The sequence below is a fragment of the Scophthalmus maximus genome, chromosome 8 (assembly GCF_022379125.1).
Source record: "Scophthalmus maximus strain ysfricsl-2021 chromosome 8, ASM2237912v1, whole genome shotgun sequence".
NCBI lineage: Eukaryota > Metazoa > Chordata > Actinopteri > Pleuronectiformes > Scophthalmidae > Scophthalmus > Scophthalmus maximus.
Genome location: NC_061522.1, coordinates 6,523,288 through 6,545,382, shown reverse-complemented (window position 1 = coordinate 6,545,382; position 22,095 = coordinate 6,523,288). Strand labels below are relative to the sequence as shown.

Sequence of the window (22,095 nt, the reverse complement as noted above, 5' to 3'; positions counted from 1 at the left end):
TCAACCCCCCCAACACAGACCTGAAGCTTTTCAACTGCTGTGTGTGTGTGTGTGTGTGTGTGTGTGCATTCAGACCTGCATATGTTACATGAATGTTCCCAGGTTGTACTGTGTTTCTTGGCAGATGTGCTCCTTCTTTTCATTCATACCTGCAGCTCGGAGCTTGTGTAAAGTTTCATTAGGCTTTAGGTGATTTATGGCTTTCGTGAATATCCTCAGTTGGTGTGTTTCTTTTGCTTTAGTGTGTGTGTGTGTGTGTCAGTGTGCGAATCAGACGATGGTGGCTGATGAATCGTACGTTCATGACAAAAAAAACAAAAAACGACAAAGCAGACACTTACTGGACGGAAGTTTTTATTCGCAGAGCAGCGTCCTCGCCAGAAACTGCATCTGCATTTTTTGAAGGGTGTCTGTGTGACTGTGTGTGTTTTACTCCGTCTGACCTCTGACCTCCGACACCACAGAGGCTTCTGGGAGATTTATTTGTCAAACCACAGGATGGTGAAGAGACAACAAACCTCTGACAACAAGTCGACTAATGGTCTGGCCACGAGGCGCCTAAGAGACACAACCCTTTTATGTCCGTCAGCCGTCTTGAAACCTTGTTAGCGTAGCACTAGCATGCATGTAGCTCGTGTGTGTGTGTGTGTGTTGAATCGCTTGTAACATTCGCCTCTTGCAGAATCATGAACCAGGGTAAACTCTGGACTAATACCTTCATTTCCCAAAAATGTATTAAAAGAACAGTTTGATATTTTGTAAAATAAACTTTCGCAAAGCTACTTTCCAACAGTTAGGTGAGAAGATCTTATAACTTCCATGTAAAAATATATATATGCTAAATATTAAGCTACAGCCGAGAGACGGTTAGCTTAGCTTAGCAAACGACTGGAGATGGGGAGACGACAGCTGACTTGGCTCCATTTGAAGGAAACACAAAACACAATCAGCCTCGAGCCTAATTTATCCTTTTTTAAAAAATTTCATTTCTTTCGAATGTAGAAAAACCAAACCCTGTAAAACCACAAATTGACACGTTAGCCATGCTAATGGCAGAGGTTCGTAGTCGGCAGAGTTGGCCTGTTGGTTCAGCACTTTGGTCAACAAAGCGAAGAAGTGTATTTCTCAAAATGTAAAACTATTTTTAATGAAAATCTACCCGGTCGGTGCAAAAACCTGTAGAGCCAAAAGTAATGCAAGCTCCGTTACAAATATTCACCAGGCAAAGAAAAAAAAAAAATGGAGGGAAAGAAAAGAGCTGCTGCTACAACTACCAAAAAAAAAAAAACTACTTACATTTTATAAAACAAACATTAACAAAAATATATAAAACTTTCAAAAGTATTGAAAGCGTAAAAAATGTACACGTTAAAACTGATGAAGTACAAATTCATTCTCTACGTGTAAAACTAGCTATGCAGCAAATGTGTTCGGACATTTGACAAAGTACAGTATGAAACACTAGAAGGACGGTTGTGGTGCTGACTGGATCATCCTGGATAGGAGATAGATTACAGTTGGCGTAACGTGGGGGTCGGACGTCCTCACCACAAAGTTCTTTGTCCCTTTTATATTTGGAATGTATTTAGATCTAAATAGGAAAAGATGGATATTCCGGTGAATGTCAGAAATAACCAGCGGTCTGTCCTAAAGTGTTGTTTTTTTTCTTTTTTACTGATGATGAGAATAAAACAAAGGAAAACTTACCACAAAGGAAAGCTCAGTTCCAGTTCTCTTGTCCACTGTGGCAAAAAGAGGAAAATAAAATCAACGTTAGGTTAATGAACAAATGTATTTTTTCGCGGTTGCCTGCGACATACAGTCAGAGGCAAATCAAAAACTCAGTAGAATGAGACCTTTTGTGGACTTTAAGACAGACAGTGTTTGTATTCTGGCCTTGATTATGGATCAATATCGTAGGTGGATTGAGCAACACAAAACCCTGAAAACGGATTCTGTGATACATCTGTGACATCGTTGTTAGTGGTGAAGTGGATGATGCACTTTGATCACAAACTTTGATACCACAAGATCATTTAGAAACGACTTCTCACAGAATGCAAATAGCTGCAAGGAATAATTGTGCAAATAATACAGTAAACTATCTGAGCAGAAATGAAAAACTCCAGATCTACATGGAGTTCATCGAAAAAACATCAAATTAAAAAATATAGTTTATTTATCTTGGTCAGCATATTGTAGGTTTATTTATACACACAACCTCGGAGTTGTTCCGTAATGTTTATTGTCACTTTTTTACCATAAAATGCTTGTTCACGCCACAAGGACCTACAAGACGAACAATCCAGGAACGAACAGGAAAAATGACTGAATCTTCACAAATCATGTCAGATATGGGGCTTGAATCGTGGTCATCATGAGTAATTTCTCCATGTTGAGTAAAGTTCACATGAACAGTCATTGGCCAAGGTTGAAGACGACGAATGGATGAAACGCTGATATGGAAGAAGCGGAACGATGGTGAAACAACAGCCACGTCAGGCTGGTGATGATCGCACGGTCGGTGGTTGTTAGATGGTGACTTCAGTTAGAAGTGGATTAGTGGATGAATATATGTAACTAAGAATCAATACCTCTTTTGAAAGGGAGAACGTTCCGGTGGGTCACCAGTCAGAGTAGCTCGGGGGAGCGGAGGCCCGAGGGAACAGAGTGTCGCCATAGGGGGAGCTACGTATACACGCACTACAACACAGCCAAACACATGCATACACACACACACACACACGGGGAATCCTTTATGAATAATGACATTTGCGGGGAAAAATCTCATGTGGCACATTTGGTCCTGTCTGCAGACAAAAATATCCCTCCACCGATTATCACCTCAGCATGCAAGTGAGCAAATTTGGTTGGGCACGACCCGTACCTGACCACAGTGAGGCTTCCATGGATATCGCACACTTGTTCACCGTGATTACCTGCATTACCCAAACTGCAACACAAGAGGCGTGGGAGGGCAGGTGAGCGAGAGAGAGTGGGAAGACTCAAGGAAGGCCAGGTCCTCAGAGAGCGTCCCAATGGACGGAAATAAAGTCCATGGTGGGGAGTGACGCGAAGGGAAGAGGAGGGAAAAACAAGAATCCATGCAAAGAGACACGAGATCACGCAGGTGATTTGTGTTGAAAAGATTGGGAAGAAAGATGAGATCCAAAGGAGAAGTGTTCCATACCCAAAATAAAATGATACAGGGCATGTGGAAGAGGACGAGAGGACGCACGCATAGCAGACAAATATCAAAGTGCAACAAGCCACGGGTACGAGGATCTGGAGAAGAGACGGGAAATAACGTGACGGGAAAATGTAAGAAGAATTGAGGGCCATGCAACCAAAATGATGACAAGAGAGAAAGAGAGAAGAAAACGATTCATTATTTGTGTTTTGATCGACAACAGAGACGGTTTAGAACGCTAGGAGTAAAACTAAGGAATTATCTGTCTTGTCTATTTGCATAAATGAGCCTGTGTGTTGTCTGGACTCACTCTTCAAAGACGTCCTCTGTGTCCATCCTTCTGTAATACTTGGCCAGTTTGATGGAGAAGATGATACTGGGGATCATGAAGATGGCGCAGGCTCCCAGACCAAACCAGAATGTGTTCTGAAAAACAAATGTATCAAGTGGAACGTCTTTGAAACGCGTATTTACAGAAACATGCATATCGTGGATCAACCTATACATTGTTTCAGTCGTCGACTGAGAGATTCTACCGAATCTTCCTGCTCCATGACACACTACAGCTGCTTCCAGACATGCCCGGAAGTCCAGACATTTTCCTGAACTTTTCCGAAGGGGCTGTATGTGAGAATGCAAATGTCCGCAAGTGTTGCTCAGGAAATTTTACGGAACATTTCCTGCCAGAACATTTAAAGAAGAACACATGCAGCAAGTGTACATGTGCAGGCTCTGCTGCAGCACTGACCTGTTCTCTGTTTGTGTTGCTCACAGTATGTGGCTTGTTTGAGATCTTGTTAAACTCTCGCACAGCCTTAATGCATGACATATAGCTGATTTGTAAATATTACGACTCTCTTGGGCCGCAGGTAAAAAACATTGAAGGATCTATGTGCGTGTTATGTCGCCACCATGCCTCAAAACATACTCTGTCCCATCTCAATGTGTGTGTATGTGTGTGTGTGCGTGTGTGTGTGTGTGTGTGTGTGTGTGAGTGTACTGTACGTCAGGGAGTTGAGGACATACTGTTCTTGTACGTGTGGTCGCAAAACCCTGAGCTCCATGAGAAGTCCCACATACACACACATTGATAATCACGTTGTTCTGGCGTCTTACCACTGAGTCGACCAAGAAGCTGCACCCTACGATCTCCATGCTGTCCACAATGTTACTGATTGGTTTACACTGGGCCACCTCTGCAGTCAACTGTAAAGAAAAATACAAACATTCACACAAACACACACAAACACACACATACACACACACATAATTTAAAAACCTAAAATAATGATGACAGTGTTGGTATGAATGAAAAAAAAGTGAAACCTGAACTTAATTAGAATAAACATTAGTAGACATTTCACTTCCCGCTGCATGATCTTGAGATCTTTCCTCATTCTCATTACTGACTTCAAATTAAATCAAAGTGGCGTCTTAGACATTTTTCAAAAATCTCCTTACAGTGAGGAAACATCTAAAACATCTGTCATGTACTAAAAACCTAACTCCTCAGAATTGACTCTTAAAAAGGACGGGGGTGGGAGAATACTCACAGAATTCTTAACCCATTCTGTGTACTGTTTGAAGTATCCCACCAAGCTCTGCATGTAGCCCTTTGTTTCCTGTGAGCCAACAGAGAAAGAAAAAGTTAGGAAATGTGCGACTGCCGTATGATTAGGGTCAAAGGATTTGGCACCGAAATACATTTTTTAATGCTGTAAAAATTCTTCCTGTTAATACAGGCCATTAAGCGATGCCTCTCTAATCTGAGTTCAGTGAAAGTGATGGGGAGATATAATACAGTCACAACTAAATTCTTACAACAACAACAACAAAAACAGGCAAAACAAAAGGATTCTTAATAGTCATGAATAAGGTAAAAATGGCATTATTACGCTGCTCTTGTTAAATAATTTATTAGAAGAAAATAGAACACATACATCTTTGCAGATGTTATATAATCACTGAATCTTTTGACATGCATTTAAAATCTGAAGCATTTCATCTGTTAAAAGCCTTGTACCTGCTTCACCACATGGGAGGCATTATGAGTGATGAGGTACTCTGCTGCATCGATGGCACTCAGGATATTATTGACCTTGACCTGAGAGAGAGAAAGAATTCATTAATTTAGAGAATTAAATTAGAAAAGTTAATTTGAACTGGTTGTCTCTGTATGATTTTTGGGATTTGTATTATGCTGCTGTGGATTAACAACAGGTGTGTTTTCTCACCGGCAGGTCGTTGGACATCCTCTGCAGCAGTTTGATGCTCTGGCTCAGAGTGCTCTGCGCGAGGAGACAAAAAAAACGTAAACCGTTGCAAGTATAATACAAATGCTCATTCAATTATTGGTATACTCATTCACATCACACCACTGCTGTCACAAAACGAACCACGTCGCTACGGCACAAACACTCAGAGAAAAAACACAGACACCGTGCCGTGCATCAACGGAGGCTTACCCGCGCCTTGACATATTTCTGTCACCATTTTATGAAAGAAAGAAGAAAAAATAAAAATGAAGCAACATTGAGTGGAAGAGTAAAGACACATTTTTAGGAGTGACACAAAATGTATGATTCAATGTTGTTTTGATTATTTTTTCCGATGTCATCTGATTATGATGATTATACGGTGAACCAACAAAGATGTGTTCATTTTGTAAAAATACATAAATGATATAATTCTGTAAGTGTGCAGTGGAAGTTTTGAATCCAGTTCTCATTTACTTTGTCAGTAGAAGAAAGGTGTAGTTGGAGGTAGGAGAGGACCTGTGCATGTATTTGCTTGTGCATATCTATTAAGGGTATTTAATTGTGTGTGGCATTAATATTGTGTGTGTGTGTGTGTGTGTGTGTGTGTCTGTGTGTGTGTGTGTGTGTGTTGTGGGAGAGGTGATTACCATCGCTTGCTCCATGGGCACCACCATTTCTCTGTGGATCTGTCTGATACTGCTGGCGTGTCCCCGCAGTGCGTTCTCAAGAGCACCACGTGGCTGTGAACAAACAAACGAAGTTGAGGGTAAGTGACTTATTTGCAGTCGTTTCTACAAAATGTACAATCAAATCTTTAGGACCCTTAGGTAATGAATAGTGACTTATGAGTGATTTATTCTCCTTTCCTTCCTTACAAATACATGTGCACACTAATCCCGCTGTATCATGTCCCATGTGGCACGGTCCCTATAGCAGGAGTTCATGCAATAAACCTGACGTGTTCATGGTGAATGGGCAGCTTGTTCGGCTCAGTGATCAATGAGCATGAAGGGAAATCATTTTCCACAGAGACTACATATTTGGTATATGGCAGTCTTAAACATGTGTCAGTATTCTACAAACAATCACATCCCAAATGCTAGAAAACGAACAACTCACACTCATTGTTAACTTATACAAAATGTGACACTGGACTGTAATAGCTGTAACGCTGCTGTCGGCACAGTCAAGATGAGCCTCACCAGCTGGTCAGCCTGGGCCTCCAGGTCAGTAGAGAAGGTCAGGAGATCCACGAGAGTGACTCCCTTCGTCACCTATAGTGAGACATTCATTTGTCAAACAGGATTAACATCCTTATGTTGTACACCTTTCACTTTTTAAAAAATCGACTTAGTTCTACTTTGGCTTCAGTCTGGATGGGAGCAGATCACCTCAGCCAGGTACGCCTCATAGTCGATCTGTCCAACTCCCGAGTTGGCGAAGTTGATGAGGTTGTCTCTGCCGGCCTTCTCCAGGAGGGCGATGTCCTGCAGGTCCACCTGCACGTTCTCAAACACTTTGGCCAGATCCTTGTTGTACTGTGGTGAGACGAACACAAACAAACTCACAAAGTTACTACGTCGTCATTCATCTTTGTTCCAATGAGACAGATTATTTTAAGCGATTCCTACACCTATCTAAGTGTTTTTCTCCCTCACCACAGTTCTGTTGAGGAAGGTGTTGATGTTGAACATGGTCTCCAGTTGCAGAGCGTGATACAGACCATTGTTCTCATGGCACTCCCTACGAGGCATGATGATAATACAGCATGATACATCACTGAAGACCTCAAATATACAAATCAATTCGAATCAATCTGCTCCTTTTAAAACAGTTAGTTAAAATACATATTGCACAGTGTGTGTGTGTGTGTGTGTGTCAGCTGTTGGCCTGTTACCTGTACATGCTCCCCAAAGTCAAGTCAATGTTTGGATTCTGAAAAAGCATCCCAGGAAGGAAGTTCCTCTTGGAAGGATGAACCAGGAACGGTGTGTCTATGATCTACACACACACACACACACACATTCATATCAACAAAGTGCCACAGTGTTGTCTGTTATATAATCCTCTCAATATGAACACAGGGAGAGGCGGAGAGAAGAGTGAAAATAGGATGGTTCAGGAGGGAAAAGAGTTTGTGATTAGTACCTGGAATAGCTGTCGGTTAGCCAGCGGCTCGCACATCAGCTTCTCCACGTTGCCACCGACAACAAACAAGGCGGTCACGATGGCCATCAGCAGCCATGAGCAGATAAAAGAGAAGCCCACCCCGCTGAAAGAGAAAGAGCCAGAGTGTAGTGGAAATATTCATCTATTTCAAAATGTTGCTTTATTTATTCCCTGTTTTAGATTTTTTAGGTTGAAAATGAAAGTTCACTTTTCTGTAACTGCCGAGCGAACAAAGTACCTGGATACATTTTTACTGGCTTTATTCAACAGGGACAAAGCTACAAAAATGGTAGGATGTGAGGGTGTATACAACTGAACTCTGTTTACCGATGTATAAAAACAAATCTATAGATATTATCCACAGACCTAGATTGGCGGGCAGTGTTTTGATTATGAAACAAATATTCCACATCTACATTTTCTCAATTGAAATTATCTTCTGACAGTTCAAATAAAGTTTTACCATATTTTACCATCTGTTACCTTCTGGATTTGACAAACTGCTACTCATTTCCCCCATAATGTAATTGAATGTCCGTATGTATGACACACAAACAAACCTGTCTCAGAGCAGACACTTTAAATTATCATAGCAGAAAAAAACACAGGCCAGGGGCATCTAGGGAAAAATGTGTCTGCCACACGAGAAAGATCCACTATCCTTTAACTGCACAGTCGTCTTGGTAACGTACGCCATGAGCAGGTTGCCGCCGGTGTTTGACAGGCAGCCCCTGGTTGTGGGTGTGGTTTGCTTGTCGTAGCCGCAGGTACCACATAGTAGCCCGAGCATGTTGAAGGCCAGGACCAAGACGACCATGCAAAGCGCTGCCACACAGCCTATCCACCTGCAGCACACAACACACACACACACACACACACACACACACACACACACACACACACACACACACACACACACACACACACACACACACACACACACACACACACACACACACACACACACACACACACACACACACACACACACACACACACACACACACACACACAGTTGGAAGATTTGGGTGATATTTCTTTGTGTGCATCACTATGAGCAACCCTCGGTCACACTATCATATTGTTTTCGCATTGTTATTTTATACATTTTAATCCTGAATCAACATTAGCTGCTTTAAGGCCTAAAACGCACAAACCTGTAGAAATCGAATTGGTCAATCTGCGGGTAAAAGGACTCAATGTTCTTCTGTCCTTGACTCAGGAAAAGGGTGAAATTGGCCAGAGAGGCTTCCACTGGGAACATCCTGGCGAAGTTGTTGATCTCTAGGCCAATCTTATCAAGCATGCCTTTCACTCCTACACACATACAAACAAACACACAAAAAAAGGACACATTTTAGCTTCTTTTTTTTTTTTAAAGTACACAGCCTGTCCCCTCAGACGTGCCAAAGTTAGAGAAAGAGGCGTTTAGCAGAGAGTGAAAAGAGACTAGACAGGACTTACGAGGAAGAGCTACGGTTTTCAGTATCCATCAGTATGCAGGTGAAGGTGAGAGAAAGAATCTCATTAATCTCATCTCATTTGTAATAATGAGCAGAAAGCAGTGTCATTTCCCCCCCCCACGTAAACTAAATCCACACATACTTATATACAATTATGTACCTGAGACAATATTTTTTGTTTGCTCTTTAACCAGTCGTGGTGTGTCATTAAAGGATGAGTAACCCTGCAAGTGGGAAGACAGAGAGAAAAAAAATGAGGCGGACAAATGAGGTGGTTGAAACTGGTGTTAACATGTGTATCTGGACACATTATCTGGATGATGACATTTAATTCTCGGGCCTCTGTATTTACACCTGGTGTTAAAAAAATGCTTGTCATCTCGATTCTGCCAGAATCATGACCAGATAACTTATCCAGACACGGATGCTCTTCCAATTCCAGGTGCCAGCTGCTCAACAGGACACAGAGACTCACCTTTTGTACAATGTTGCTGAGATCAGTCGTCAGGACTGTGTTGACATTGGACAAGGCGTGATTGACATCCGGTAGCTGCACAGAAGAAAGAGGAGAGGTGGGAAATCAAAGAAAAAAAGAAGATGAGTAACAATGCAGACATTGCAGCAAATTAAACCAATTTTGGGTTTTGATTTGCGATCTATTGTTCACTGGTACCCTCAAGAAGTTCGCACTGACTCCCAGCTGGGACAGCGTGGACCGGATGGTGTTGCAGGTGTGAGAGACGGCGCCGTTGGTGCAGGCGGGGTCGGACAGGGTGTTGGACAGAGAGGCGCGCTCCCCCGACAGACTGGCCTGGAGTTTCCCCGTTCCCTCCTGAAGCACCTCCAGCGAGGAGCTGACGTTCTCCAGGGCCTCCTTGGTCTCCCGCATGGCTGCGCACAAAAGAGAGCGGATGGAATCAAAATTTAGTAATGTTTTGACAAAAATTATACTTTTTTTTTGCCAAAATAATCCACAATACAGTTGATTTGTACAGTCAAATAGAAAGAGCATCACGTATGTAGACACACCACAGAACAATACCACTGGTCACACTGAGCACAGGTCAACAAGCCACAGAGGAAAACCACGACAAAAGACTGTTAAACAAGATAGAAACAGTGGTTCAGGATCATAATCTGTTTCTAACACTTCACCAGCACTGCACCACTGATCCCACATCGGCTCTGATTACCTTTGATGGCACTCTCAACTTTTGCTTTAGATAAGAGGAAATGTGAGGAGGGGGAGGGAGAAAGTAAAAAAAAACAGTGAGGATATGTGTCGCTCAAAGGCAAATCAGGTTTCTGTAGCAGGAAACCCACAAGAGAGGAAGTTGCATGTAAAAGACAATTATTAGCAACTGTAGAGTGAAGCAATCTAGATTAGATTTGTTCTGTTACTTCTGACTTTACTAAATGGACCCATCTTTGAATTTTGAAATGAATATATAACCAATCAGAATCAGGACCAGGAGACAGTATTTTAGCCCCTGAACTTCCACATAGTTTTGTGCTACTATGTGAGTGAGTGCATTACCTCCTGCCATACGCAGCGCAGTGTCCAGTGATGGAACCACCTCCTTCTCCAGCTGACTGTGGATCCTCCCGCCCAGCAACGGTCCGATGTCTGTCAGGACACACATCAGGCGGATCAGAGGGATTTATGACAGCACCACAGTTATTAATGGCTGCATGAACCACTGACAAATACAAACACTTAATTATGTGAACAGACAGTCTGGGTTTGGCTTACTGTCAAGGTCGGACAGGACTTTGTTCTTGGCTGTGGTGTACTGGGCTGTCAGGTATTCAATTTGCTGCAACAGAAAAAAACACACAAGCAAATTAAACTTATATGAATATGTGTGTGTTTTTGTTTTGTGGTTGTGTGTGTGTGTGTGTGTGTGCGCGCGTGTGTGTGTGTGTGTAACTGTGCTTACCGCAGGTGTGTTGTTGGCAAATGTCTTCAGGTCTCTCATGTTGGTGTTGATGAACCGGCGAGTGCTCTTGATCTGGGTGCTGATGTTGTGGTTCGCAGCATAGGCAACAAGTATCCCCAAACTGACACACACACACACACACACACACACACACACACACACACACACCCAACAGAGAGAAGAGGGTGTTATAAATAACATTGACCAGCAGAGGGCAGCATATATATACTGTATAAAGATAGATTTCTGCTGAATGGGACTCAAAAGTCATTCACTGAAGACTAACTAGTGTCAAACAAGAAACAAATGACCGATCCAGATGTTCTGTACATTTAATGTTGTGACACACTGTCAGATGAATTCATAATACAAAATAGCAAGATTCCTACCAATTAAGGTATTAGATTACAAAACCTGAAATCTCCTGAGCTCTTTCACACTGTAAATCCCTTTGAAAAGACTTGAATTATTGCTTAGACTTTTTCATTTTTCGACAAAAACTGCCAGAGGAAGAAACAGAGAAAAAATGAAACAGAAAATCTGCAGTGAATAGAAAAAAATCACAACGACAAAGCCAGACCAGATAAAATCTCCACATCTTCAAATGGCTTTACTGTGTCTGTGTGTGTGTGTGTGTGTGTGTGTGCGCGCACGTGTGTGAACATACATGTTTGTGATGTGAAAGCACTCATTCAGACTGAGAGGCCTCTCACAGTCAGACAAAGTGATATCAGTAACACCTAACTGTCGTTAGATAAGATAGAATTTCACCGACTGTGCACCTGTCTCCTCCACCAGGCGTGTATGTGTGTGAGAGAGAGAATGTGTGTATGTTGTGAAGAACCCAGGTATTAACACATAAACATGAACTCATATTGGCTTCGTGGTTAGCGCGTCCGTCTCCCGTACCCGAGGCTGCGGGTTGGAGCCCCGACCAGTGCAGTCCAAAAAATATCAACAAACAATATTTCCCCAAAATCGCTTACTGCCCCATTTAATTATGTTTGGCCAAAATGTTTATCTTATTTGTTCCTATTGATATTTGCAGCAGAATGAGGCCACTACAGGTTCGGTCGATTCAACTGGAGTCATCAGAGTGCAGAAACGCGGACATACACAGTGAATTACATCACAACGATGGTGGACAAAACGGATTAATATCCCAGAAGACTCACATGATGAAGATGGAGGAGGCGGTGAGCGTGGCGGTGTAGAAGCCTCTCTGACAGTCGGCGTTCTTCCTCTGCCTCTGGTGCATCTCCCCTCCGCAGTTCTCACAGCATCGACACACACAGAAGCACATGCCAATGATGGGCGTGAGCACCACCAGCGAGATACCGATGGTGGCACATATGAGGAACCCGGCCTCGTAGTAGACCCACTGGAAGGGGGGGGGGGGGGGGGGGGGGGGGGGGGGGGGGGGGGGGGGATTTACCAGTCATTAGTTCAACTCTTTGGAGTGTGGGGGGAAATTTACAGCAAAGTGTGATTAGTTTACCTTCAGCAACAGGACAACGTTTTCTGGCTGTGATGCCATGGCACGTGTGCAGACACACACACACACACACACACACACACACACACACACACACACACACACACACACACACACAGAAGCAAATGGAAAATAAATAAATAAAAAGAGGTCAGTGCGACAGTTTTCTAAAGAGGGGTGAGAAGGCAACATGAAGAAAAAAGTAAATTCAATTCAAACAGTTTTTTTCCATGTTATGATTCCTACTGTCACGTGTCTCAAGTACAGTATGTATGGGTGATTTAATTCTCTTTAAATGAAACACACCGTAAGATTAAACTGTGCAAAATGACAATTCTAGAACACTTGAAAGCTGCTTTATTTAAATCTAATACTTAAAAGGTGTTCAATTATATGCCTCTGTTTAAATATCAATAACATGCTACTTTGTTAGCGTTACATTTGTTCAGTATCATATAGCTACACTGTAAATTCATCTCAACCATCACTTGAATCAAACGTACCTTCCTCCATTCCTCTATTTTGATTCCGCCCATGTTTTGCTGAATGACTTTAACAATCAGATCTGGGGGGGGAAAAAAGAGAGAGTATACATCATAAAAATGAATGGATTTCAATCTGCGGATAACTACGCTGCAAAAATAATAATCCATCCTGTTTCACAGGGAGTACAGTTGGATGTAGGCGACTAGTCGACCAGATTTATAGATAATCAAATGAACTTCCGGTATAACTACGCTGGGACGAACAAAAATCCATTTATCTTTTCACAAGCAGACAACACAGATCATGTGGGAGCATCAGTGTATTTCCTCACGTATCCAGCAGCTGGGTGTTTTTTAGCCTAAGTAGTTTGAACTGAACGAGCTCTGTGGTTTCAGTCCAGCTGTCTGTTTCTTTATGTAGGTCAGCCGGCACTAAGCTCACCTGCATGGTAACTCACCCACCAGAAGGTTACTCAGCAGGTAAACACACACACACACACACACGAACCAGAGAACTTGCATGCATGTACGGTACCACGATACACACTCATGTGTGCCACATATATCATATGTATATTGACAACGTGTACAACAAAAGTGAAAACCATCGCATACAAAATGGATGCGTGTGAACCTACACCTGAAAGAAACAACGTCTGTGTAGCGCACAAGTGTGTGTTCCCGCACACAGCATATATGTTGAGCACCAGTTGCCTCAAGGGGATGAATAGACAGTAAAGAGCAATTCCAGTGTTTGTGACAAGTCGAGTTTCTCACAGGTAACTGAAAGGAACGAGTGGTGAAAACCAAAAGTCTCCACTTATTCTTTAACTGTAAGAAACGTATTTGTCACATAGCAAGTCTTCTCAGACTGGTACAGTAGGGGGCACCTGCACTCGGCACAGGGCAAGCGGATGGAGGCCAGCATGTAAACGCTGACCACAAACAAACTGCGACACACCGGATGACCTCAGGTGAACTGGGATCAAAATCGTTTTTTCTCACCTTCACACGAGGTGTGAACATGTGAAGCTCTGTCGCCGCCACAACAGTCTACACTGTGTAAAGCAAACGTCTTCTCTTCTCTTCTCTCGCCCCACATTTCCTACAGGGATGTACTGTAACTAACGATTATTCAAATTACTCATCAACCTGTAATTTGTTCTCTCGATTAATCAGCGAATCGTCGTCAGACAATAAAATTAGATAGTGAGACAGACAATGGTGAACAATTGAAGTTGGCATCTTTCCTTGATTGTTATTATTACCGTTTTTACATTACAATGATATTACGGAATTTCCCAGTTTGGGATCAATTAAGTGAATCTATCTATCGATCTGAAAAGCTAAAATCTCCAATTTTTTTTGCATCTGAAACATAAGCTGAAACAAACTGATTATCAATCACTGCCATTTCATTTTTCTACAGGCTTTTCACCTAAACAATGAATAAACTAATCGTTTCAGTTTTATCGTCCTCTCTATACTGGCTGCTGTCAAAGACAACATACTGTATGCCCTTGAAATCCTCTTTTATGGGTTTTCTATTGTTGAATGATTGGCAGCAAAGCAAAGAGCCTTGAAATCTCTGGGGTTTTTCCGTATGAATCTTTGTGGAATCTGTGAGAGCCTTTGTGGAGAGGAAAAGGAAAAGGAGCTGGGTATCTTTTGTGACCATGTGGATAATCCTCTCCAGATTTTCTCCTCGCGGCAGGTGGGAGGTGGCGTCCTTACTTCTCTCCAGTCGATGGCACCCGTTACTGTGCGAGCCTGCTTTTTAATAGAACCCGGGGAAGATCTCGGCCTGTCCCGTCGGGGGTGAGGGAGGACACCTCACTGGTTCATTTTTGCAGATGCAGCATATGAGCACATCTGATACCACCTGTTGTTGCTCAGCTTCTTAGTTAGCCTTAGCCAGTGAGGGCATCTAAGCTTAGACAGCTTAGTTCAGTGACCCAGTATAAGAGGTAGCTGCGGCCAACGAAAGGGAAGGGTGAGGGGGGTCGAGGGTGGTGGTGGGGGGGGGGGACCACGGGAATTAGACCTGACAGGATGAACAGACCACTACCAGACTGTCTCTTTAGAGCTGCAACAATGAATCCATAAGTTATCGACTGCTAGATTCATCAACAACTGCTTTGATCATTTATTAATCGGTTTAAGTAGTTTTTATGAAAAAAGATTTCAGCCCCTTTAATGTGAATATTTTCTGGATTCTTTGCTCCTCTGTGACAGTAAACTGGATATCTTCAGTTTGTGGACAAAACTAAACATCTTCGTGGGGTTTGGGGAAACAGGATCGACATTTTTCACCATTTTATGGACCAAAACGACTAATCAATTAATGGACGGATGAATCAATAATGAAAATAATCATTCGTTGCAGCCCCAAATAAGACATTTCCTCGGTTTTGTGTGTGCTCTGAACTGTTTGTCGTGATGAATCCACTTGTCACACATCACTGATTGTTACTGTGCATTCACGATTCAACCAGCAAACAAAAAACCACATTCATGCCACTGTACGACTAAAAATACATGCAGCAAACCATTACAACACTGCTGCTAGTTAGCTATGGTGACATATAAGTCAGAACCTACAACCCTCTTACTGTAATGTGTAAATATAGACTGGCACAATCCTCTCCACTGACCTCTCTGAGAGATTACTGGAAGGCCTTATGCAACCTGACGACCATCGCAAGCGGCTTTTTTTCCCTTTTTTTTTTTTTTTTACATGAAAGGCCTCAAAAAATGAAGTAACGCCGTCGGCTCCACCTACACAGGACACGGAGGGCTGAAACAAACATTAGCGTGATTGCATCCGGCCCCTGACGAGGTTAATTGTGGATTTTAGAAATGTAGCCAGCAAACGTGTTCGCTCTCATGGGGCAACTAGAGGAAAACTTAAAAGTAATGCTTACGTTGGATAAGACAGATTTTTTACCTCCGTGAAAGGAGGTTATGTGATTGGTGCGATGTGTCTGTTTGTGTGTAGGATTACTTAAAAAGTTATGGACAGATTGGCAGGGACGTTTTACAAAGAGGCTTGGTAACAGGTTATTGAGTTTTGGGAGAGGATTGAGAGATTATGCAAAAAACGCTCAGCCTTGGCGGAGGTGTGTACAGTACATTTGGTAGGATAGGAGTGACCAGGGTTGAGTAAGAGTATCTATCCAGGATTTCATGAGAGCATAAAAAAATGAAAATACTACAACAGCAACTGTTAAACGATTAGTAATCGAGTAGTTTTATTTTTTTTTTTTTTAAGTAGTTTTTATTTTTTTAAAAAGGAAAAATTCTCTGATTTCAGCTTCTTAGGTGTGAATATTTTCTGGTTTCTTTGCTCCTCTATGTCAGCAAACTGAATATCTTTGGTGTGTGGACAAAGCAAAACATCATCTTGGAGTTTGGGAAACACGATCGACATTTTTCCTTGTCTTGACTGAAATTGTTTTTTGAAACAAGTTTAACATGAGGGGCGACAAAGTGGGATTGTTTTAGAAAAGCCAACAGAGCCAGAGTCGCTCCTTTTTTGTCAAACTTCTCATTCCAAGCCGGTTAATAGGAGTTGAGGTTGTGGGCTGCAGTTCAAGAGGTGTCAGCATTAGGACATGAGTCGCGTCGGGTTTGCCAAAGGTACCGTCACGCGCCGCGTACAGTATGTTACTTTGAATACTACTAACTGTACAGTATGTTTGAAGTAAGTAGTGGTAGTGTATGTATTTTCACAGCAGCAGATTCTAAAGAAAGTTACACAGCACAGTGAGCTAAGGAGATTATGTGGAAAGTCTGTTTTCCCTTTTGTATATTTTAAGATCACATAAAGAAAGACAAAGGGATCCAAAGATCATTTTTGGTACAGCTGACTGAGGGACAGTGAATCAAATATGTGAAGAATAGTCAAAAAAATACACATCATGATACCCCGGAGCCTATAACCTGAAATACTTAAACTGCTTTTTTTTATTTTGACACTTCAAACAGATATTCTTTCTGTTTCATAGGAAAATCCACAAATATTCTCATAAATTACTGAAATTATTAATTGCATATCAAAATGGTGGCCTTTGCAGCTGAGCGACTACATGATCAATCGACTTATCATTTCGGCTCTACAAGAGAATAACAAGTCCAGCCCGCTCACTTAGTCATTTCTTTTGACTAACATAGATAAACAGGCCTGCACACAGTGTCTGCAATGAAAGACGGCGATTTTTTGGGGAGTAGTTGCAACCTCATCTTACACATGCCGCCTTTCTTAAATATTCCTTATCAGACGACCAATCTGGGTTTGTCACCAGTGTGATCTGACTTAAGACACTTGCTCCATGATAAACAGCCAGTTCACTTACAATCAAAGTAATTAAAGCAAACATACAAATACCAGGACTATGACCCACTTTCAGTAAGTGTGTGTGTGTGTGTGTGTGTGTGTGTGTGTGTGTGTGTGTGTGACAATGCCATCTGTAACAGTGGTAGCAGCACAGTGGTAGTACTGGCCCTGCGGACGGATGCTAATCCTCTAATCTGCCCTGTGTGTGGCGGAGGGATAAGAAGACACCGACTCCTCGCTCAGTGAAAAAGGGCCAAATGCCTCTTCTCCCCAAATTCCACCTTCACACAGATCTGTAACGAGGGCCGAGTGAGTCAGGAGGAGGTTCAGCCCGGGCCGCTGGCAAACGTGAGCCGCTCTACCAGAACGGCGTGAACATTTCAAGATAGGAATAAAATAAAACGGCACAAATTACTATGTGATCAACCTCAGGGAATCCAACTGATCGGACAGGACAGTTCAGTGAACTTCCTTTCATCACTCCCGCTCACATGGACTAAAATGTTTCTCCAACCGTGGACCAACGGTGTCACAGGAAACACTATTTGACATTTGGCAACGGAATTCGATGCAAGAGCAGGATCAGAGAGACATGTACCGTCCACTGAGGAAACATCTTGCACAGGCAAACTCATACGAGGAGTGCGTGTGCATTCTGTTTCAATGGAGAAGGGACTTCTGCAGGAAAAATTAACCTTGTCAGTAAAAAACCACAGTAAAGTGACTTCCTTCAGCTAAATGTGTTTATGCTGCACTGGGCTCTCAGAAGCATCATAGATGCTAACTGGGATGATGTGGCAATTTGCTAATGATAGGTAGCATTAGTTAATAAAAGTAAAACACACTTTAAGAGAAATAACACACAAAAAAATCTAGTATTTAGAGTTTTATTTATATCTAAAATCAATATAAAAAATGCATTTCCCGACTAACCGGCACAGTACGGCTCATTTTTACCATTTTATCCTACAAATACATCAACAAAACTGTGGGAAACAGCATCCACAAAACTACTATTGTCCATAACTCATGTACGACGTGTTCATCTTCTTGGGGCATCATCTAAATAAGTGATTTTAATGAAATAATTGAATGTTGCTAATAATCATTAAAAAAATTATATTTATCCGGTTTGTCAGTTGCAATTTGCATAGTGAGGAATATTAAATCAATACGTGAAACTCAACTTTACTAATAGTTTATAATTCTGTCTATCTTGTGTCAAAGACTGTATGTATGAATGGGGTGTTGAATAAATCAGCTTTGGTTTTTCCGATTTCAAAGTTTGAAGCAATTTCAGCTTTGTAACGCTTCCATAGTTTTGGAGTAACATGTACTGTAAATTCACAGAAATCTCTTTCAAGTTTTTGGATGCACAGAGAATGGTCTTATAAGGGAGACGCTTGTGCCTTTTCCGTAATTCACTTCTGTATTGAAAGTGATGTCTTTTAATTAGTGACAGACTGACTAATCTCTCGGCCGATTAATTGTGCCAGTGTCTGGCATTTTGAGATAATCACAAGGCAGATTAACAAAACAACGTCTGCAGGAACATATCCAGACGTTTAACACAAATATATATGTATATCTATTTATATATATTATAGAATGTACTTATTGATTAGTGGTGGACATCTCTTTTTAATTTAGATGGACTATACTGGTCGTATAGACCACTCAAAGCACATTACAAGAAAGTCACATTCACCCATTCACACACATTCGTACAGCGCTGCTATTCACCGCACTTCTTTTCTCCTTCTTCTGTCACATTCATACACTGCCCAAGGTCTTGCCCAAGGACACATCGGCATGCGGACTGGCCTCGAACGACTCTACCTGCTGAGCCACAGCCTCCCTTGATTTTTAAATTAGCTTAATAAGTAGTAGTAGTGTAGATCTACTGATGCATATAGGGACAATGCACACAAAAAACTTGATCTACTTTTTTAGTAGTTCAGGGGATTAATACATTAGTGTAAGATTAATACTAATCCAGCAATTTTGTGTCTCATTTGGTGTCATTATCAAATTGTTGTGTTTTTTTCTAATGCAAAAAAATGATATTGGCATTACATATCGTCCAACGGGCCAACCTGCTCGGCCACTGACAAACCCATATCGGTTTCTTCAAAAAAGAGCTTTCCTTGACTCTGTTGCCGCCAAACTTGGCATATCATTTATTTAGAGCGCTGACGATGTGGGAGCCAAACCCTCGAGCAGCCTCTGTTATAAACAGTGTGTCGACAGACAGGAGGCCTGTGTGTATGTAAGATGTGTGTGTGGACACACATGACATGTGATGTGTGGGAGTGAGCGACATGACATCCAGGTGGTCTCTCTCTCTCCACCTGTACGTGTGCGCGAGACAGTGAATCACACAGGAAAGTCCCTGACAGTGGCAGGCAGCATATGGTCCGGTGGATTAAGGTATTACGCAGTGATGCAGGTGACTGAGAAAGCCTCCTCCTAATCGCTGACCTGCTAATTGATTACCCAGCCGGCAGGCCTAACCCTGGACACCGAAAATGGCAGCAACTTAAAAACCTTCAATCCTATTGCACTGTGTCATCCTCCCAGCGTGACCGCTCATAGTTGCACAACGAGGAGCGCACAAACAAACGTCGCTCGGAACGTCCATCACTGGGTCAGCACCCCACACCAGGGGGACGCGCACAAGAGAGCGTCGTTCCCTCTGTTTGCATTGATCAGCTGACAGACCTGGTCAACATTAAATCACAGCAGTATTGTCACAGCATGGGGCCCAAAGTAGGATATGAGCTCCGACGGCTATTGATCCCATTAATCTGCTCATAAGTTTGGCTTTATGGGCTCAACGAGCACACGCCACCATCGCATACGCTCTTTTGACACCTGTGTAGGAAGTTCACTGGAGGCCAACCGCTCGGGCAGTCTTGTTTTTGAGGTCAGGCGTTGAAGCATCCATGTGGTACATGAGGAGTTCTCAAAGGGGGGGAAATACAGAAACATGGGTGGATGATTCCTGCAACTGCAGTCTCTCTTTGAGTTTTTTGACTTTGTTGTTTAGTTTATGACGTACAACAGATCGGTCAGATTCTGAGTCACCTGTGGGCCTAACAGGTTTCCCACATTCATGACAACAAGGCGAACCGATGCCCCCTCAACACAGTTTGTGACCTGTGAGCGGCTGACACATAGTCAGGAAATAAATAGTTTTGTACAGCACAAATATATATTTGTGATTATCGTGAGTTTGTTGGCCCCTCAATTTTATTATATGAATAATTTACTCGTATTTATTTAAATACTGTCTGTTGGGGTCTTAGTTAGAGTTTCATAAATACACCTCTATACACTCCTGATCATCAGTGTTTGATATCACACCACACATGCACCATCATCATGTCTCATCAATTCCATCAACTGCTATTAACTCCTAATTAACCCATTTTTTTTTAATCACATCTCTTCCCTTTATAGTGTAATATTCTTACATGCATATTCCTAATTTCTATAGATGTGATTTACAACTTTTGTGACATCATATACTATAACACTGATGCACCTTTATGCAGTTTTTTCCATTTAACATTAGTACTGTACTGTATTTTTATTTAATTATAACTATAACTATATATATATATATATATTAGCATGTGTGGCACAATGTTATCTCAGGATTATTGGCATCATCTAAATACTTTGGGGTCACAGCTTGAAATACATATGCACATGTTCATAATGGGGGAAAGGTGAAATATCAGGTCATGAAATCTCACTTTATGTGATGTGTTTGTCCAAATAACAAGTCATGTTCAATAGAGACAGAAGATAAAATAGAGAAAAACCTGGGAATCAGAAACAGATCCGGAGCTGAGGAGGGACGGAGGGGAACCAGAGGGATGTGGAGGAAGCTGAGCAGGATGATGCTCTCACCTTTGGGGAAGGAGTTGGGCTGAACCACGTAGAGGAACGCGTGGACCATGTGGAAGAGGATCCCTATGGGCCCCGGCTCGTAGTACGCGTGGGTGTCGTAGACCGCCGCCGGCACATACCCGAAATCCAGGGGCTCCACCGGCGGAGGGGACCGCTGCCTCCGCGCGTCTGCCCGCACCTCGGCCGGACCTCCGACCCTCTCCTCCGCCTGCTGCTGCTCGCCGCCCGTCGTGGCCCAGCAGAGCAGCAGGACGAGACACCGGGTCCACAACATGTCCCCGGAAAAAACCTCCTTAGTCCACAAACAGAAGAAAACCAATGAAAAGAAACAAGAAAACCTCCGAGTCTGGCACCGCGTCGCGGGGGGGGGGGGGGATGGAGAGGCGAGGCGCGCCGCGGACGTGAGACACCTGTCCCTCTGATGAGTATCCCCTCGGCTCACGAACAAACCCGTCCGACGGGGAAACTTTCAAAAGAACTCAGCGACCGACGCTCGACACTCTGCTGCGGCTCCTGGGTTCCTCCTGGTGCGGACTCGTCACCGACATCTTCCCCGGAGCTTCTCCGACGTTGCTCGCGGTGTCCTCGCTCTCACCTGCCGCCGCCGCCGCCGCCCGCTGCTGCTGCTGCTGCCGCCGCGTGCACGAGCGAGCGAAGCCACAGCGTCGCTCGTGCACGCTGGAGACTCGCCGGGCGCATCTGCGGGCGCGCGACACCGCGCGGTCCAATCACCTGTGCAGGTCTCTCTCTCTCTCTCTCTCTCTGGTCCCGGAGTTTCATTAGTCAATTAATATTGATATAATTAAAAGCGTTAATGTGTATTTTAATGTCGCACAGTTGA

General features: G+C 42.8%; 1 protein-coding gene across 10 annotated transcripts; it reads right to left on the bottom strand.

Annotated features, from left to right (window-relative positions):
* Nucleotides 1–337: 337 nt before the first annotated feature.
* prom1b (prominin 1 b) lies at nucleotides 338–21,951 on the bottom strand. 10 transcript variants are annotated; one of them, XM_035638200.2, is made up of 30 exons: nucleotides 21,255–21,950; nucleotides 13,019–13,080; nucleotides 12,519–12,545; nucleotides 12,196–12,401; nucleotides 11,021–11,141; nucleotides 10,834–10,897; nucleotides 10,618–10,707; nucleotides 10,274–10,297; nucleotides 9,754–9,971; nucleotides 9,556–9,630; nucleotides 9,241–9,304; nucleotides 9,082–9,090; nucleotides 8,775–8,934; nucleotides 8,310–8,462; nucleotides 7,597–7,720; nucleotides 7,346–7,449; nucleotides 7,107–7,191; nucleotides 6,840–6,986; nucleotides 6,651–6,722; nucleotides 6,096–6,188; nucleotides 5,656–5,673; nucleotides 5,425–5,478; nucleotides 5,214–5,294; nucleotides 4,744–4,812; nucleotides 4,307–4,396; nucleotides 3,501–3,616; nucleotides 2,888–2,953; nucleotides 2,595–2,703; nucleotides 1,708–1,742; nucleotides 338–1,591 (listed from the first exon to the last, which is right to left on the bottom strand). In XM_035638200.2, the coding sequence occupies exons 1-28, from the start codon at nucleotides 21,526–21,528 to the stop codon at nucleotides 2,625–2,627; spliced, it is 2,745 nt and encodes a 914-aa protein (XP_035494093.2). In that variant the 5' UTR covers nucleotides 21,529–21,950; the 3' UTR covers nucleotides 338–1,591; nucleotides 1,708–1,742; nucleotides 2,595–2,624. The 10 variants fall into 10 exon arrangements, with proteins under 10 accessions (XP_035494093.2, XP_035494094.2, XP_035494096.2 ...); XM_035638201.2 differs by lacking the exon at nucleotides 9,082–9,090 and having other exon boundaries at nucleotides 21,255–21,951; XM_035638203.2 differs by lacking the exon at nucleotides 5,656–5,673 and having other exon boundaries at nucleotides 21,255–21,949.
* Between the last annotated feature and the right edge of the window lie 144 nt (nucleotides 21,952–22,095).

What these genes read in the sequence shown, in the direction of transcription:
- prom1b (XM_035638200.2), bottom strand. Translation starts at nt 21,528, where the DNA reads ATGTTGTGGACCCGGTGTCTCGTCCTGCTGCTCTGCTGGGCCACGACG. An exon ending in TCAGCAACATTGTACAAAAG is followed by an intron (nt 9,305 to 9,555) that starts GTGAGTCTCTGT and finishes TCCCACTTGCAG; the next exon opens with GGTTACTCATCCTTTAATGA. An exon ending in CTAACCGACAGCTATTCCAG is followed by an intron (nt 7,450 to 7,596) that starts GTACTAATCACA and finishes GTGTGTGTGTAG; the next exon opens with ATCATAGACACACCGTTCCT.